The sequence below is a fragment of the Bos indicus genome, chromosome 15, assembly GCF_029378745.1.
Source record: "Bos indicus isolate NIAB-ARS_2022 breed Sahiwal x Tharparkar chromosome 15, NIAB-ARS_B.indTharparkar_mat_pri_1.0, whole genome shotgun sequence".
Lineage (NCBI taxonomy): Eukaryota > Metazoa > Chordata > Mammalia > Artiodactyla > Bovidae > Bos > Bos indicus.
The window spans coordinates 57,865,180-57,885,602 of NC_091774.1; the positions used below are offsets into that span (position 1 = coordinate 57,865,180).

Here is a 20,423-nt window from a genome sequence, read left to right on the forward strand (position 1 = left end):
TGATATGCACACAAGGCCAAAATGCATGGACAGTATGCTATATCAAAATACTATGTGATAATTTAGCAATTACTTTATTTTTCTCTATAAAGGGGGAAAGACAATCTGACTATCTGGGAACCATTACCATATTCTTAACTAGTTACTTATAGGCTCCCTATATAGGACCAATACAAGGAGGTCCAACCAGTCCATATTTAGTATGATTTCCATCCTAAAGGAGATCAGTCCTGAATATTCATTGGAAGGACTGATGTTGAAGCTGAAACTCCAATACTTTGGCCACCTGATGTGAAGAACTGACTCATCGGAAAAGACCCTGATGCCGGGAAAGATTGAGGGCAGGAGGAGAAGGGGACGACAGAGGATGAGATGGTTGGATGGCATCATTGACTCAATGGACATGAGTTTGAGTAAACTCCGGGAGTCGGTGATGGACAGGGAGGCCTGGTGTGCTGCAGTTGGGGTCGCCAAGAGTTGGTCACAACTGAGCAACTGAACTGAACTGAACTGATAGTACCAATAGGGCTTCCCTGGTGGCTCAGGTGATAAAGAATCTGCCTGCAATGCAGACTCGGGTTCCATCCCTGGGTTGGGACGATCCCCTGGAGGAGGGTATGGCAACCCATTCTAGTATTCTTGCCTAGAGAATCCCATGGACAGTGGAGCCTGGCAGGCTACAGTTCATGGGGTCACAAAGAGTCGGACACAACTGTAGTGACTTAGCAAGCATGATATCAATGGCTCAGAAGAATAAAGACTCCTATTATAGGGCATGACAAATGATAGGTGCTCAATGAATATTTGTTGAACTAAACTAATTGTAATAATTTCATAAATATAATTTCCAATACCACCCAAGTTCCTTGGTTAAAACTAAGCATATGTAAAGCCAAATGTTAAATGTAATCCAAGCTTATCCATCAATAAGAGACAAAATCAAGGTGTGGAATCCTCAAGTTTCCAAAATATCAGCCACCACTGGTTGTTCATTGGTACATTTTGTATTCTTTAGCCAGTAGTCATGGAGAAGGCAATGGCACCCCACTCCAGTACTCTTGCCTGGAAAATCCCATGGATGGAGGAGCCTGGAAGTCTGCAGTCCATGGAGTCGCTGAGGGTCAGACACGACTGAGCGACTTCACTTTCACTTTTCACTTTCATGCATTTGAAAAGGAAATGGCAACCCACTCCAGTGTTCTTGCCTGGAGAATCCCAGGGACAGGGTGGGCTACCGTCTATGGGGTCGCACAGAGTTGGACACGATTGAAGTGACTTAGCAGCAGCAACCAGTAGTCAATGAAGTACTGGTTGGTCAAAAAGTTTGTTTAGCTTTTCCATAAGATGTTACAGAAAAACCCAAATGACCTTTTTGGCCAACCCAATATAAATGTTACCTAAGGCTTATAATCACTGTTAATGAGCACATTTTTTTTTTTTTTTTCTCAGTAGTTGCATATGGCCACCTCACCTTCAAGCGGGGAGATATTTCTGTCATTAAATCTTCTTTTACTCATGGCTCTCTCAAATGAACCCAGAGCTCAACTTCTACTAATGGTTGATATGAAAAAGGATTTTAAATAAGACAACAGCACCTTCCTCAGAAAACTGTTACAGATAAGGCAGCATATTTTTATTTAATTGAGAAATAGCAATTTCTGCTATACTTAGATGCTTTGTTGTTGAAAATTTGCCCTTATCCCATATTAGGAGGTAGTGCTAAATACTTTTTCACAGCTAGATACATACCAGGGTACAGTAGAATGTGCAAACGATTCCCGTTGCAAACACAGAGCCCCAGAGATCAAACCCAGTCACTATGAAAGGAGACAAAAATATTGAAAGAAGTTCCTTTAAGAACAGTAAAAGAACAAACTTCATGAGGAAAAAGTCACAATATTCTTGTCTGTATTCTTTGTGGGCAAATGAAAATCAAATTAGAGGTCAAAATTAAATTAAATTAAATTTTATCACATCTGATAGAGATTATTTTATTATATTATTATAACTCAACCCAGTCCATGGGACTTCCCCAGCAGTAAAGAATCCACCTGCAGTGTAGGAGACACAGGAGACACGGATTCCATTCCTGGGTTGGGGAGACTCCCTGGAGGCGGGCATGGCGACCCACTCTAGTTTTCTTGCCTGGAGAATCCCAAGGACAGAGGAGCCTGGTGGGCTACAGTCCATAGGGTTGCCGAGTCAGACACAACTGAAATGACTGAGCAGCAGCAACCCAGTCCATAGTTTTCATGTAATGGTATAAGCCAAATGTTTTCTTTTAAGATTCTGGAGTTCCCAATCTCTGTACCAATTGTTTGCTTATTTGTTTGTTTTCCTTAAAAAAGTCAATTAGTCCAATTTCTGCACCAAACATTTCATTATTTGTTTGCTTTTCTTAACAAAGTCTGCATACTTTGAAACCACCTTAACAATGACTGTGAATAAATATTTTTCAGTATAAGCACATAGCACAATTAAATTGAATATTGAGGACTTCTAATATTATACATATCATTATGAAATTTCTTTTGCTTTTGGTTTTTCTTTCCTTTTTTCCCCCTGGGATTCTATTCTTTCAACAAGGTCAAGTGTAAATCTTAAAATAATTACTACAAACACCTTTTACTCATGTATTCAGAATATCCTCTTCATGAGATTACTCAGAAAGGACCATATGTTATGGATGACCTTATTTAGGTTGTGTGTATACAACACAAAACTATCAACTTAGGGTTACCAAAGGGGAAAGAGAGGAAGTAGGGATAAATGGTAGCTCAGATGGGAAAGAATCTGCCTGCAATGCAGGAGACCTAGGTTTGATGCTTGGGTTGGGAAGATTCCCTGGAGAAGGGAATGGCAATCCATTCCAGTATTCTTGACTGGAGAATCCCATGGATAGAGGAGCATGGTGAGCTACAGTCCATGGGGTCACAAAGAGCGGGGCATGACTGAGCGAATAACACACACACACACAGAATTTCTAATACTATTTCTAAACTGTTATACATGAAAAAGATAAACAACAAAGATTTAGCACAGGGAACCATATTCTATATCCTATAATAACCTATAATGGAAAATAACTTGAAAAATATACATAAAACTGAATCACTTTGATGTACACCTGAATCTAATACAATATTGTAAATCAACCAAACCTCAAAAAAATTTGTCATTACTTCAGTGATTAGAAAATGAATGACAATCAAATTGGATGTTTGAAACCACGTGGATACAGTCAAGTAACTAGTTATTTGCATTATTTTCAATGATCAATTTTTAGAGCTTTATGTTGTGACAACTACAGTAATTCATAGTATTCTAACCACAGGAATGTCTTCCCAACAAGATTTCGTGCATACATTTCTCAAGGTGACAACGCAGGTATAAAAATGGTGGAAAGCACAAGGGAATGTGGTTAACTCACCTTGATTGAGGGCCAGAGCAGGAGCGTACACCACCACTCCCGTGTAGAGAATCTGGGGGAGAGACAGGAATCAGGTGAACAGTGAGAAGAGCGACACGGAAAGGAAACCTTCCTAAAAATTTCCTTACAGCCTTAGCACTACATTTCCTTCAACTTGTTCCAAACATTTCATTCCTTCACACTCTCATTTTGAAGTCCTTGGCCACTGTAACTAATTCACAAAAAGGATAATAAGCATGAGATAGAGGAAGGCTGTTGGACTTTTAAAATGGCTATACATTTTGAGATTTTATGGCTACAGCTGGTGTATTTCTGAAGGATATGAAAATAGGGTTCAGTTTTTGACTCACCCTTCCACTACCCCATCATACACATATCACCATGACACAAACACATTTTAGCAGTTTGCTGAAACATAGACTTTAAAGTGGAGATGGAATAATCTATGAAGAGAGCACCTTGCAGGGAAAACTAGCTACACAGGCGACCCCCTTTATGGGCATATCTTCAAACTCCCAGAACTGGAGGCCACTACACGGACAGAAGTGGGTCTGGTCCCATATAGTTTTAAATGAAATTTCACCATTTAGAGATCCATGTGAGAGTTTTAAAAGGCAAGTAACCATGGACAGGTTAAGGAGCATTGTTTTCCCCGTTTTCTTGCTCTTAAATCCTTCAGTTACTGATGGAAGTTTTAATTTAGAAATGGAAGAAGGTTATCTTATAGTAGAAAGTTCTTGGTGAGTCATTGAAATGCATCGAAGCTATCCCACAGGCAGCTGTGGGCAGCAAGAGGATACCCTTGAACCAAGGAGGGAGGAGAAGAGTCCAAAAGGGGATGTGGGAGTATTGGTTTGAGAGTATAATTTTAAACTATTTTTCAGAAACTAACTCATTTCTCTGTTGAATTGGAAATGAGCATTTCTGGTTCAACACAGCTAAACTAGCAAAACAAAAAACAAAAAACAGTTACCAGACCATTTCATATCAAAAGCAACTTGTACCAGTTAAATAAGAGTTCACAATAAACTTAAGAAAATGCTTTTTTGCCCCTTTGGTGGTTTATGATATGTACTTGGTATTATTTATACAGATATATGATTGGAGAAGGAAATGGCAACCCACTCAAGTGTTCTTGCCTGGAGAATCCAAGGGACAGGGGGGCCTGGTGGGCTGCCGTCTATGGGGTCACACAGAGTCGGACACGACTGAAGCGACTTAGCAGCAGCAGCAGCATACAGATATTTGAAGCCTATGAAATGTGGAAATCCCTCTATAAAATCACATATTTTGAAAGTGCTATCCTTGAAAGACAGTAGTTTCTTCTTAGTGTTGAATCTTTCCTTTAACTGTGTTAATTGCTTCTTGAAATAAACAAACCCGTTCCTTGCCACCCCACAACCCACCTCTGCAGCAGCCCTTTCTCCTTACCGTTTGCACGATGTAGATGACTGTGGCTGCATAGCGAACTGGTTTGTTGAATCGTAGTTGTAAGTACTAGAAAGAACAGAGAGAAGGACATGCAAAAAATAAGCAAGTTTTATTTAAAGGCTGCTAATAGCATATTGAAAAGTAGAGACATTACTTTGCCAACAAAGGTCCGTCTAGTCAAGGTTATGGTTTTTCCAGTGGTCATGTATGGATGTGAGAGTTGGACTGTGAAGAAAGCTGAGTGCTGAAGAATTGATGCTTTTGAACTGTGGTGTTGGAGAAGACTCTTGAGAGTCCCTTGGATTGCAAGGAGATCCAACCAGTCCATTCTGAAGGAGATCAGCCCTGGGATTTCTTTGGAAGGAATGATGCTAAGGCTGAAACTCCAGTACTTTGGCCACCTCATGCAAAGAGCTGACTCATTGGAAAAGACTCTGATGCTGGGAGGGATTGGGAGCAGGAGAAGGGGACAGCAGAGGATGAGACGGCTGAATGGCATCACTGACTCGATGGACGTGAGTCTGAGTGAACTTTGGGAGTTGGTGATGGACAGGGAGGCCTGGCATGCTGCGATTCATAGGGTTGCAAAGAGTTGGACACGACTGAGTGATTGAACTGAACTGTACTGAAGAAGGTTTGCTTTTTCTTGGTATTTATCTGAGTTTAATGCTTAGCTTTATAACATAATTTTACCCTATTTGAACTTGAAAGAAAGGGAAAGAAATTTGGATTGTTTAAAGTCAAAGATGTATTAAAGCTCAGTTTTTGCTCAAACTTCACATGATGGTCAGAGAAGATAAATACTTTTTTTAATTTTTAAATTATTATTGCTTCAATTAAAAGGTCTTCTGGCTCTCTCCCCAGGGCTCTTCCTACTAGACATACTAAAGCCATTATTTCCTTTTCTAGCCACACTACCCCCAGATTCAGCTCAGGCCTTCCTTACCTCTTGACCAGATCAACGCAGTAACCCTCTATCTGAGCTCTCTAGACTCTCTCCAAACTGTGTCCACCCATTCCACCAACCACATTGATTCTCCTAAAGCAGAACACTGGTCACATACTTTTCCTCAAAGGTTTCAGTGATTCTCTATCACTGACAAAACAAAACGCACATCCAGGCTTTCCATTCTAAACCCTCTACTATCTGATCCACACCCTTCCCCTCTCAACATCACTAGCCCTCACCTGGTTTACTGTATACAATAAAATCACTATGTATTGTTCAGCCAGCATGTTTGTACTCTGTAGATTTCTCTTCTGTGTAGCAAAATTTTTCAGTGCAAGAGAGCCTCCCCTCACCCCCAACCCTCAAAATTCACCAAGTATTAGTCATCTTTCAAAAATGAGAGCCTGATTGCCATTCCTGTTCCTACTCATACTTTCCCCTCCGAACTCTTAAGGCAAGTATACTAAACTTCTTTAGCACGTGATAACCAGCTACCTTATATTTTAGTGTTGGATTCACATATTTTATAGGCTTCCCAGGTGGCACAGTGGGAAAGAATCCACCTGCCAATACAGGAGATGCAAGAGACGTGGGTTCGATCCCTGGGTTGGGAAGACCTCTAAAATAGGAAATGGCAACCCACTTCAGTATCCTTGCCTGGAAAATCCCATGGACGGAGGAGCCTGACTGACTACAGTCCATGGGTTGCAAAGAGTTGGACTTGATTGAGCACACATGCGTGCACACATCACATATTTTACAGTATTCATTTCCTATAGCCACTGTAACAAACTATCACAAATTTGGTGACTTTAAACAACAGAAATGTGTTTTCTTACAGTTCTGGAAGTCAGATATTCAAAATCAATTTCACTGGACCAAAATCAAGGTGTTGGCTGGGCTCTGCTCCCTCTGGACTTCTTAGGGAAGAATCCACTTGCATCTTAGGAGTTTTTGGTGGCTGCAGGCATTCCTTAACTTCTAACGTCATCACTCCAGTTTCTGTCTCTGTGGTCACATTGCTTTCTCTTTGTCTGACAAGTGTTCCTCTGCCTCCCTCTTATAAATATGATTGTACTTAAGGCCTGCCTGGTTAAATCAGGATAATCCCTCTATCTCAAGATTCTTAATTTAATCAATTTTGCAAGGATCTCTTTTTTAAAACCATATAAGGTAATAGTTTCAGATTCCTGGCATTAGGACATTTATTATCCCTTTTGAAGAGTGGTAGTGGTAGTTTAGTCACTAAATTGTGTCTGATTCTTTGTGACAGCATAGACTGTAGCCTGCCAGGTTCCTTGGTTCATGGGATTTCCCAGGCAAGAATACTGGAGTGGGTTGCTATTTGCTCCTCCCGGGAATATTCCAGACCCAACGATAGAATTGGTACCTTCTGCTTGGCAGGTGGCTTCTTTACCACTGAGCACTGGGAAGACCATTTTTGGAGGGAGGTGTATGCATCTTCCAGTCTACCACTTATTTTCCCTGGGGCATGTAAACAGTGTCCAATTTTATCATTTTATCTTCATCTTTCATTTATTCATTTAACAAATATTTATCCTTTGTCTTCCGTATTGCATTCTGACCTACAATGATAGCAAATATTATATAGTTCATGACCCAAAGGACTTTACCGATGAGAGGAGGAGACTACTAAATTTATAACAGTAAGGTTACAGTGATGGTGTGTACTAGAAGAAAAGCTACAGGGAGCTGTGAACATGCTAAATAGATGTATCTGATTTACTGTTGGGGGTCAACAAAAGTACCCCTGAATCCCTAGAATTCCTACTCTAGAAGGCACTAGTATTTGAATTCCAGTGCATAATAAACATGCATTGAATGAACAAAATAAATGTTAAAAGTAGCAAATACTTAAGGATTTAATATCTTAGTAGTAATTCTTGGTAGTAATTTTTAATTGGTAATAGTTGTTATCTAATTTAAGAAAAATAATTTTGATTAAGCCAGGAATTAACCACTCCTTTTTCCTAGAAATAATACATAAGTAAGAGTTGTTTAAAGCTCAACATTCAGAAAATGAAGATCATGGAATCCGGTCCCATCACTTCATGGGAAATAGATGGGGAAACAGTGGAAACACTGTCAGACTTTATTTTTGGGGGGCTCAAAAATCACTGCAGATTGTGACTGCAGCCATGAAATTAAAAGACACTTACTCCTTGGAAGAAAAGTTATGTCCAACCTAGATAGCATATTAAAGCAGAGACATTACTTTGCCAACAAAGGTCCATCTAGTCAAGGCTATGGTTTTTCCTGTGGTCATGTATGGATGTGAGAGTTGGACTGTGAAGAAGGCTAAGCGCCAAAGAATTGATGCTTTTGAACTGCGGTGTTGAAGACTCTTGAGAGTTCCTTGGACTGCAATGAGATCCAATCAGTCCATTCTGAAGGAGATCAGCCCTGGGATTTCTTTGGAAGGAATGACGCTAAAGCTGAAACTCCAGTACGTTGGCCACCTCATGTGAAGAGTTGACTCATTGGAAAAGATTCTGATGCTGGGAGGGATTGGGGGCAGGAGGAGAAGGGGACGACAGAGGATGAGATGGCTGGATGGCATCACTGACTCAATGGACATGAGTCTGAGTGAACTCTGGGAGTTGGTGATGGATAGGGAGGCCTGGTGTGCTACAATTCATGGGGTCACAAAGAGTCGGACAGGACTGAGCGACTGAACTGAACTGAACTGAACTGAAAGAGTTGTTTGATGCCTTAAGATGGGACCTTCTTTAAAACCCTAGAAAAGACTCCTCTTGTCAGAACTGTCACTCGATTTCACACTAATCCACATCTCCCAACTTACCTGCTCAACCCTTCCCCCTAAGAAAGAACTGCCTTATTTTAAGCCCATCTTTCTACAGAAGATGCATTCAGTACACTATGAGTCAGGTGGATGTGTGAATGAGGGCACCAAGGAAAATATTTTTAAAGAAGTGAAGAAGTCACTGAGGAAGGATCCGAAAGTCTCAGCTATCACAGGATAAAAAAACAGAACAAAACTTTTATGTTGAGGACAACTTGGGTTTAGATTACATGTCCTTGGAAAGATCAGATTATTGCACTAAACCATGGCTCCCTCTTTCTAAAATTGACACTTGCATGACCTATCGACACACTGGACAATAATAGCAAGTGCAGGGACAGGAATATATGGGATCTCAGTGACCGTAGTAGCTATCATGGGTGTGACCCCTGTAGTTTATTGCCATTCTCTGTCCCAGTACACCCTGATGGCATCTAAGTGTTCTGTGATTATCTGCTTGAGGGCTTTATCTCAGCCCTTCCCCAGGACAGACTGGAACTGCTGAAAACCAATGATAAAAGGAAGTTGGACCCCCAAAATCCTGGTAATTTCCATTTCAGTGAGGCCAACCCTGATATGTGACTTATACTGTCTCCCTGAGATTCCCACTGAGATGGAACCTCAGTTGCTCATGGTTAACGACCTGCCCAAAAACATTGGCTTTTTTTCCCATGTCTTACTTGCCACTGGCCTACTGAGAGTTTAATTAAATCATTTCCCCAAAAAATGACTTGCATACAACTCCTTGTCTCAGGATTTGCTTCTGGGAGAATGCAACTTAGGACAGTGATATTTTTATTAATAACAAATATGAATCAAGTGAAGACTGCAGAATTGCTTGTCTGATAAGCTGTACCTTCTTGTTGAGAAGAGATTCTTCTCCCATAACATTAAGAGTCAAGGATAGCCTACTGTAAGATGAGACTAAGTCTGATATGCTATTATACAAGTTGTCCCATCTGAGTTTGCCTAGACCAATGAGCCAAAGCACTAGCTGATGACAGTCACATCAGTCAGTGCAGTTCAGTCATTCAGTTGTGTCCGACTCTTTGCGACCCCATAAATCGCAGCACGCCAGGCCTCCCTGTCCATCACCAACTCCCGGAGTTCACCCAAACCCATGTCCATTGAGTTGGTGATGCCATCCAACCATCTCATCTTCTGTCATCCCCTTCACCTCCTGCTCTCAATCTTTCCAGTATCAGGGTATTTTCCAATGAGTCAACTTTTCACATGAGGTGGCCAAAGTATTGGAGTTTCAGCTTCAGCATCAGTCCTTCCAATGAACACCCAGGACTGATCTCCTTTAGGATGGACTGGTTGGACCTCCTTGCAGTCCAAGGGACTCTCGAGAGTCTTCTCCAACACCACAGTTCAAAAGCATCAGTTCTTTGGTGCTCAGCTTTTTTCACAGTCCAACTCTCACATCCATACATGACCGCTGGAAAAACCATAGCCTTGACTAGATGGACCTTTGTTGGCAAAGTAATGTCTCTGCTTTTTGATATGCCATCTAGGTTGGTCATAACTTTCCTTCCAAGGACTTCAGTTCAGTTCAGTTCAGTTGCTCAGTCGTGTCCGACTCTTTGAGATCCCATGAATTGCAGCACGCCAGGCCTCCCTGTCCATCACCATCTCCCGGAGTTCACTCAAACTCACATCTATTGAGTGGGGGATGCCATCCAGCCATCTCATCCTTTGTCGTCCCCTTCTCCTCCTGCCCCAAATCCCTCCCAGCATCAGAGTCTTTTCCAATGAGTCAACTCTTCACATGAGGTGGCCAAAGTACTGGAGTTTCAGCTTTAGCATCATTCCTTCCAAAGAACACCCAGGACTAATCTCCTTTAGAATGGACTGGTTGGATCTCCTTGCACTTCATGGGACTCTCAAGAGCCTTCTCCAACACCACAGTTCAAAAGCATCAATTCTTTGGCGCTTAGCCTTCTTCACAGTCCAACCCTCACATCCATACATGACCACAGGAAAAACCATAGCCTTGACTAGATGGACCTTTGTTGTAAGCATCTTTTAATTTCATGCCTGCAGTCACCATCTGCAGTGATTTTGGAGCCCAGAAAAATAAAGTCTGACACTGTTTCCACTGTTTCCCCTTCTATTAGCCATGAAGTGATGGGACCGGATGCCACGATCTTAGTTTTCTGAATGTTGAGTTTTAAGCCAATTTTTTCACTCTCCTCTTTCACTTTCATCAAGAGGCTATTTAGTTCCTCTTCACTTTCTGCCATAAGGGTGGTGTCATCTGCATCTCTGAGGTTATTGATATTGCTCCCGGCAATCTTGATTCCAGCTTGTGTTTCTTCCCGCCCAGCGTTTCTAATGATGTACTCTGCATAGAAGTTAAATAAGCAGGGTGACAATATACAGCCTTGACGTACTCCTTTTCCTATTTGGAACCAGTCTGTTGTTCCATGTCCAGTTCTAACTGTTGCTTCCTGACCTGCATACTTATTTCTCAAGAGGCAGATCAGGTGGTCTGGTATTCCCATCTCTTTCATAATTTTCCACAGTTTATTGTGATCCACATAGTCAAAGGCTTTGGCATAGTCAATAAAGCAGAAATAGATGTATTTCTGGAACTTTCTTGCTTTTTCGATGATCCAGAGGATGTTGGCAATTTGATCTCCGGTTCTTCTGCCTTTTCTAAAACCAACTTGAACATCTGGATAGATGGCCCCAAGGAAAACCAGAAGAAGAACTTGACTGTCTTATTAGAACTTCTTGAGCTCAGATCAGATTACTGATCCACTGAATTGTGAACAGATATAATTGTTGTTTTAAGAAATTTATTTTGGGGTGATAGATCACACATCAATAGATAATTGACATAAAAAGTGATGTCAGATGTTGAGAAATGTAACAAAACCCAAAATATATGGTATTGGCTGGATAGCATATGAAGTCTAGGAAAGCAAACAGAAAATTGTTACTGAAAAATGGAGACAGGGTAAGGAAACTGCTATAGGAATCTAGAAAAAGTCACTGGTTTTAACATGCAACTCAGTTTAGTTCCTCTAAATTCAGTCAATTTGGTCAAACTAGAAAGTATTAAGAAAAAAAAAAAAAATATATATATATGAAGTAAGACTCCTTGAATTCTAATTTGAGCTTTACCACTATCTCACTCCATAATAAGAGACTATTCAAACTGCATAATTTTCCATCTGAAAGATTGTATTCACTCACTTACTCATCCAGTGGTCATCTTTGCAGATGTATAGCTTTGCAAGCAAGCATGTTCTGCCGGAGTCCAACTCCAGCAACCAGGGATTCAAACTGAAGAGGTGAGCAGTGTTGGCGACGAGACAGCCTCTCATTTTCCTAAGGACTGCCCATTTATTTCAAGTTTAAGATTCTCTTTTATACTTTTACAAAAACATTAGGCCAGAGGTTTGACATTTTCAGTGCCCCCTCGCCCAGGTTTATTATCTCCATAAATCATTGTTGCTCTTCAAACAGAGTTCCTGCTTCAGTGATTCTCTTGGTATCAGCCTTATCATCTATTATCTATCTCTTCTAATGTGTCTTATAGTTAACTTGTGATTACATTGTAGCTCATGCTACATTCCTCAGTTTACTACTTATCTCCCTAAGTCCTGTTTGCCCCTAACATACTGAGCTCACTATCTCTTAACAAGGCTTCTAGCTATAGTGTCTCTAAAAATTCCTAACTTCTATAAGCTATAGTAAAATATGCTAACTTTACAACATTCCTTAAATCTTTAACTTCTAACTATTTTAATTATTTCTAAGCCCTAAATTCAGTAAACTCCTTTGCCATAAACATTCTCCTCACAAATAGGCTTCAGATATCAATCCCTCCCATGGCCTCAAGCTACGGCCTATGTGCTCATCCTGGAACACTCTTTTGTGAAAGTCCTTGAACAAATGTCAATGATTAACTTTATGAATTATTTTCTGAACACAACTGCAGAAGGCTTTGTGCCTTCTCATGCTCCTCTTAAGAACAATAAGCACCTTAATATTCCTTTTCAGTCAACTCAGCCGAGGAGAGGAAAAGAGAAGTCAGAATTACAAGGCCTAACTCCTTCATCCCAGGATCCGTGCCTGCGGAATGAGGAGAGGGATCTGGGGACCACGCCTCCATTTTGTCAGTAATGCTTAACGCAGCTCCCGACATGTTCAGTTGCTCAGTTTTGTCTGACTCTTTGCAACCCCATGGACTGAGGCTCACCAGGCTCCTTTGTCCATGGAATTTTCCAGGCAAGAATACTGGGTATGGTCAAAAGTAAAGATGGAAGTTCAGCAGAAAAGTTGCACACATCATGCTTGCTTCTAAAAATAGCACAGGTAACATTTACCATCATGATGGATTATTTTCAAACCCCAAATCTGATCTAGCCACACTCCTTTTCATCTCAGGAAATAACAAGTCCACTTTTCATGCGGGTTCAAGCCCAGGTGACAGGAAGCCATCCTTGACTCCTCTTTTTTGTCTCACTCCTCACATGCAATTCATAAAAGAATCCTGGCACCTTCTCCCCCCACTTTCAGAATTCCACTTGTGTTATCCCCTCTGTCTCCACACTAATACTGTCATCTCTTGCCTAGATTATGGCAGTAGCCTCCTAACTAGACCCCCTGCTTCAGCAATAATATCCTGCTAGAGGAATATTCTTGAAATACAAGTCACTGTTCTGCTCAAACATTGTAATGATCTATCTCACTGAGAGTAAAAACCAATCCTTAAAATGGTCTAAAAGGTCTCATAACAGTGGTTCAGACACTATCACACACTAAACATCCATTTTACAACAAATATTTGGTCACAATATTTACTTTACTGAAATAATACTCAATAATGATATCAATAAACAAAGGTCCGTCTAGTCAAAGCTGTGGTTCTTCCAGTGGTCATGTATGGATGTGAGAGTTGGACTGTGAAGAAGGCTGAGCACTGAAGAATTGATGCTTTTGAACTGTGGTGTTGGAGAAGACTCTTGAGAGTCCCTTGGACGGCAAGGAGATCCAACCAGTCCATTCTGAAGGAGATCAGCCCTGGGATTTCTTTAGAAGGAATGATGTTAAAGCTGAAACTCCAGTACTTTGGCCACCTCATGCAAAGAGTTGACTCATTGGAAAAGACTCTAATGCTGGGAGGGATTGGGGACAGGAGGAGAAGGGACGACAGAGGATGAGATGGCTGGATGGCATCACTGACTCGATGGACAGGAGTTTGAGTGAACTCCGGGAGTTGGTGATGGACAGAGAGGCCTGGCGTGCTGCGATTCATGGGGTCGCAAAGAGTTGGACACAACTGAGTGACTGAACTGAACTGAATGATATCATACACATCTAATTTCTCAACTTTTAACTATAATTACTAAAATGCCACAAATGTAATTTAAAGGAGAAGTAAAAGGAAAGCAATTTATAAATAAAGAGTATATATAATCTATAATGCTTAGACAACACTATGGAAGAAGACATAGAGAAGTAGTGGCCTTGGCATTATAATGAAAAATCTGGATTAGAGAGAAGTAAGTAGTTCAGAAACTGTTTAGTTAAGAAGTACAAGAAAGGACTTCCCAGGTGGTCCAACGGTTGGGAATCCACTTTCTAATGCAGGGAACACGAGTTTAATCCCACATGCTGTGGGGCAACTAAACCTGTTTGCCAGCCCGTGTATCACAACGAAGACCTAATGGAGCAAAAAAATAAAATAAAATAAATATAACAAGTTTGTACTTTAAATTAAAAGAAGAAGAAGAAGACTAAGAAAAATGAGAAAGTAGGTAGCCCACAAGCTAGTGTTAAGGGTAAATTATAACAGACTGGATCTATTAATGTTTGATAACAGAAAGAAGAAAATAACTCTAACTGAAGTGGAGACAACATGGTGAGACTAATTATAAACTGTCTGAGTGGAGATAATGAAAATGCACGCTATTGCAAATGAGCTGAGCCTGAGTTACAACTTGAGGGTGAGAACAATTCCTTATGCTTTGACATGGGAGAGAATAGTGACAAAGTAGCCCAGATTCATAGATTAGTCTTGAAATCTCTCTGCATATTAAAGCATTTAAATCAGTTGGTTATTGCCAGCCCCAAAAGTCATTGGCTTAAAAACTAAGGACTTAATATTTCTCAGTTTTTAGGACTGGGTGGGCGATTGCTGTACTTGTTTGTCCAAGGTTCTCACGGGGCTGCAATCAATGGGAAGATAAGCTGGGGGAGAAAGTCCAAGATGGCCTCACTCACAAGTCTGGTGATTGGTGTTGGCTGCTAGCCAGGCTGCCTCTGTTCTCCTCTATGTGTCCATTCATCTTCCAGAAGTGAGACCAGCTAGATCCACTTCCTAAGATAGCTGTATCAGGACAGCATTCCAAGAAAGCAAAGGCAGCAGTTAAAAGTCCAAGAGACTTCGGCTCCAAATTTACACATCACTTCTGCCACATTCTATTGGCCAAAGCAAGTCACAAGGCCATCCCGGATTCGAGATGGGGAAATAAACTCTCCCTTTTCAGTCCTTTCTACTTTAAAAAACCTGGTAAGAAGATCCATAGATAGGTAGCAAGAAATGGAGGATGAAAAATAAACATAAATTAAAGTCTCTATAGCGAGACTATAAATTTGGAGACAGTAGCAACAACAAGAATAATAATTATAATAATACAAACTCTTCCTCTGTATTTACCATTTGCCAGGCTCTGTTAAGAGTATTTGCCTACAATAAATTGCCTCATTTACTCCTCACAGATATTCTTTAAGATAGACCCTTTTATTATTCTTATTTTACGTGTGTTAAAATCAGATACAGAAGTGAGGCATTTCCCCAAAGCTATGCAGCTAGTTAAGTGGCAGAGCTAGTAATCAAAACCAAGTAACTCTAGACTCTTTTGAGTCTAGAGCTCATGCCTTTAACTCATATGCCACACTGCCAATGCTTTCCTCTCTCTCTTTTAAATTTTTTATTTTATATTGGAGTATAGCCAACTAGCAATGTTGTGACAGTTTCAGGTGGACAGCAAAGGGCTTCAGCCATACATATACATGTATCCATTCTCCCCCAAACTCCCCTCCCCTCCAGGCTGCCACATAACATAGAGCAGGGTTCCCTCTGCTGTACAGATGGTTAACCATTTTAAATATAGCAGTGTGTACATGTTGATCCCAAACACTCTAATTATCCTTTCTGCCCTGTTCCCCACCCCTGACACTGCCAATTCTTACAAAGAAAGAGGCTATTCCAAAATATATACTTTACACAATCTGAGTTTCTTTGTATCAGCGTACAACAATTTAAAAAATTTGTAATGGGCAAATGTGAAAGGTTAATTAAATTCAACTAAATCTCTGTGTGTCCTCTATCTGTATGGTCTCAAATCTCCTCAGTTACATATTTGCAACTGGTTTAAGTAACTGAACCACTTTACTAAAAGTGCACAATCTACTGTACAATCTTAAGTCATCTATCTGTATCTCAGTTTTCTCAGCCAAAAAGTGACAGTACACAATGTTCTTTGTGCTTTTCAGAATAAAATAAAACAAGTGACAAGTTCAGTTCTCTTTCATTGAGAATCTCCTATGAGTTAGGCAGTGCTTTAGATGTTTACCAACAAATTCTCATTTAATCATTGAAATAGCCTCAAAGCTTAACTTTGTTACTTTCACTCTACAGATGGAAGGTGTAGATGTCTGTGGCTGTCTCTGCATACAGGTATGTCCCTGTCCAAAGCTTAAGCTTTCCCCAATAACACTGTAATAAATTCTCACCATGATTCATAATTATCCTGCAAATAAGTGTTTTCAACCACCATGTGTTATCATTAAGACATAATACACATAAGATGTGTATTAGAGGGAAAAAGCAATCATAAAAAGACCTGTTCAAGTGGAGAGGAAACAGCAACTCTTCCCAAAGTGAAATAGAAGCAAGTAGTTGTTTTACCTCGTACGTGCTGGTGATGCCAGATCTGTAGAACACAGGAAGAAAGAGCTCTGACGTGAGGATAATGACTAACCCGTACGTGATGAAGAAGAGGACGAAGGATGCTCCAAAGCGGTAGACGTCGGCAGGGGTCCCCAGGACAGTGACGGCGGACATGAAGCTGGCTGTCAGGGATAATGCCACTGGGCCAAAGCTCATTTGCCGGCCACCGACCAGAAACTCCCTCGAAGTTGCTTTTTTTCTCTCCTTAATCGCATAGAACACCCCAATTCCAGAGGAAATGATGAAGAGGGCTGCAAAGACAACATAATCCCAAACTGCAAAGTTCTTCACCTCCATGCTGAGAAGTATAGGCAGCAGAGAGTTGCTCTCAACCTGATGTCTTTCCAAAAGCGAAGCTCAGTACAGTATATGCTTTTCTGTGAGAGGAGGCTGAGGTTGTGTGAAGAGAATGATGACCAGAGGCACTGGGGTAGCACTTCAGATACCAAGTTGCACCTGGGAAGGATCTCAGAAGTTGACAGCAAAGAGGATTCTGGTAGTGGTATGGGTATCAACAGATAAGAACTTGAAATCTGACCCTGGCCTGGAGCTCTCTGTTCCTTTGCTAAAGCGTATGCTGTAGAGAAGGAACTCAGATGTATTCTGAAATTAATAACCACCGAGGGTGAAATGCACTTGCCAGATAACATGTTCTTTAATCTTCTAGGTTTTCTTTTAACTTAAGGTTAAATATTACTGGGAAACATAGGAGTGATTCAAGTTTACCACCTCAGCATTTTTAATGAGTTAAACAGAATCTGTAAAATACCAACATAACCATCACTGGTGTCTTTCTTCCAAGTAAGGGAGAGTGAAGGCGTGTATCTGTGACTTCCTGAGGCAGTGGGTGTGGAGGAAAAGGAGCAAAGAACAAGGAGTCAGGAGACCTTTGCTCAAGTTGGTGCAAACTTAAGTGAGCTGCGATATTAACTAGACATTTCTCCAAAGAAGACATACAGCCAAAAAGCACATGAAAAGGTGCTCAACAGTGCTAACTATTAGAGAAATGCAAATCAAAACTATAATGAGATGTTACCTCACACCAGTCAGAATGGCCATCATCAAAAAGTCTACAAACAATAAATGCTGGAAAGGGTGTGGAGAAAAGGGAACCCTCCTTCACTTTAGTGGAAATGTAAATTGGTATAACCACTATGGAGAACAGTATAGACTTTCCTTAAAAGATTAAAGTAGAGTTACCATGTGACCCTGTAATACTACTTCTGGGCATATATCTGGAGAAAACCATAATTCCAAAAGATATATGCACCCCAGTGTTCATTGCAGCACTATTTGTAATAGCCAGGACATGGAAGCAATCTAAATATCCATCCATGGATGAATGGATAAAGATGTGGTATATATTAAATATACAATGGAATATTACTGACTCATTAAAAAGAGTGAAATAATGCCATTTGCAGCAACTGGGATGGATCTGGATATTATCATACTAAATGAAGTAAATCAGACAGAGAAAGACAAATATCATATGATAACACTTTTATGTGGAAAAATATTACAAATGAACTTATCTATGAAACAGTTAGAGATTCTTGATTCTGCTCTTAGACTCTGTTGATTGATCCAAAGTGCCCCCAGCAAGCCTCTGTGGGGCAATTTCTTCACATTATTCATGCTTCTCCTGCCTTCTCAATGGTTTTCCCCCACTCCACCCCTACAAAACCAGTCGGTTCCACAAGATCTAGTTCATATTTACCTTGCTCTGTGGAGCCTTCTCTGACTCATACTTCCTACTGCCCTCTCCCCCAACTCCTGTAGGAAGCAGGGTCCCTTGGTACTCTTTACTCTGCAAATATCCTCACCTGCTTTAAAGACTCTGTATGTATGTATCTGTAGGAGCCACTCAGTGGTTGTAGATGACTAACTCCTTGAAGGCAGAGGCACAAGATCTGGTCCAGGGTGCCCAATCCATATGTAGAAAGAACTGATGCTGAAGCTGAAGCTCCAATACTCTGGCTACGTGATGTGAAGAGCCGACTCATTGGAGAATACCCTCATGCTGGGAAAGATTGAGGGCAGGAGAAAAAGGTGGCGACAGAGGATGAGTTGGTTGGATAGCATAACTACTCAGTGGACATGAATTTGAGCAAACTCCATGAGATAGTGAAAGACAGGGAAGCTTGGTGTATTGCAGTCCATGGGGTCTCAAAGTGCTAGACACAGCTTAGTGACTGAATAACAACAATTGTAGAAAGTAAAGAACTCATCCAAAAAGCAAAAGAAAAAAACAAAAATTATGTCCAAGGCCAGAAATACTTCCTATTAAACAGAGCAACCTCTAATTTTGCTTTTGACATCTGAGTAGCTGACTGACTCCTTGATTAGTTGCTTAGTTTGGATACTGTCTTTACTCCCTACCTTGATCCATGGATTTGAAGTCAACCACACAAAGCTTTGATGACTGAAATATGCTTTTAGTTGAGAATAAATCTGAAAAAGCTCTCCCAGGTTTGTCCAGGTCCTGTTTCTTTATTCCCTCCTCTAAATTTACAGAGTTGATACCAGGATTAATGAAAAAAAAAATAGTTCTTTAATTTTTTTGCTTTAACATTGAGTTTTACTAGTTTTTATCATGAGATATTCTAATTATATAACAGGTTTTTGTTGGTAGCTGTCTCAGCAGAAAATCAGAGCTCCAGCTTTCAGAGTTTTGGCTATTCTATGCTTTAATATTAACATCTAAGTGTTAATGTTCAATCCATAAGACATGAGAACAATTTGTACAAGTCTTGTGAATATTAATTCAAAACACTATTATATCAATACATTCCCAAGGTTAAATACCAGAAGCTTGTAGATAAAGAATTGATGAGTGATTTCAGTTAACCTTTGTCAAGAAATGGTATTGGCAGTCCTCACTTTCAACTTTCACTGATTATAAGGCACAACATTAATATACTGATTTAATTCTTAGTTATTTTCTATTTCTTTACACTTTCTTCCTTTGATAGCCTTCAGTGTCTTCAAACCCTCTCCCTCTATCCCATTAAAACTCACTCTATGCAAGGCTCATATTGATTATAATATAGAACACTTGTTTATTCATAACTTTTGGGGGAAAACAAAAAGCCAACACATTCAGTGGTTATATCAGTTAGAAAGTACATCCCTATGTCAGAAATATTAACATGGGGGGAGAACAAAGGAAAATGTGCTGCTTTGACCGAAAGAAACCATAGTATTTCCTGTATCCTCTTACAGAGGCCTCCAGGGGCACCATCTCTATTTTATTTCTTTAGTGTAAAACTGAGACCTTTATTAGAATGTAAATACTAAACACTGCCACCCTTCTCCCACATGCACACACACAGACACACACACACACACACACACACACACACACACACTCCCTTAACAAGGCCCAACTATTCAATTACCCCCTTGCCTAGTAGGTTATATTTGAAGTTGTGATCATTAATAGTTCTGTGCTATGAAATTGTTCTGCACCTGGCATAAAGCACTTATAATGGAGAAGAGTTGGAGGACGTTAAATGTTAACCAAGGTGGGGAATGGGGAAAAGAGTTAAAAATGGAAGGACAGGACATCCAAGGAAAAGACACCACTGTTGCAATATTCTTAACAGCAGGCTATGCACACTAGGTTTATGTTAGCCTAGGAGAGAAAGGAGGAAAACTGACATGAACAAGACTTGGCCATTTTGATATTGTACTATAGTGGATCAGATCAGATCAGATAGTTGCTCAGTTGTGTCCTACTCTTTGCAACCCCATGAATGGCAGCATGCCAGGCCTCCCTGTCCATCACCAACTCCCGGAGTTCACTCAGACTCAC

At 40.5% G+C, this 20,423-nt stretch overlaps 1 protein-coding gene across 1 annotated transcript in view; it reads right to left on the bottom strand.

Moving 5' to 3' along the window:
- Positions 1 to 17,341, bottom strand: part of SLC5A12 (solute carrier family 5 member 12) — a 51,413-nt gene extending 34,072 nt beyond the window's left edge. The window contains exons 1-4 of the mRNA XM_019975874.2: positions 16,565 to 17,341; positions 4,862 to 4,927; positions 3,431 to 3,482; positions 1,750 to 1,817 (exon numbers count right to left, since the gene is read on the bottom strand). Of these exons, the coding sequence (XP_019831433.2) occupies positions 1,750 to 1,817; positions 3,431 to 3,482; positions 4,862 to 4,927; positions 16,565 to 16,903 (525 nt within the window). The 5' untranslated portion in view covers positions 16,904 to 17,341. The remainder of the gene's footprint in view (positions 1 to 1,749; positions 1,818 to 3,430; positions 3,483 to 4,861; positions 4,928 to 16,564) is intronic.
- Between the last annotated feature and the right edge of the window lie 3,082 nt (positions 17,342 to 20,423).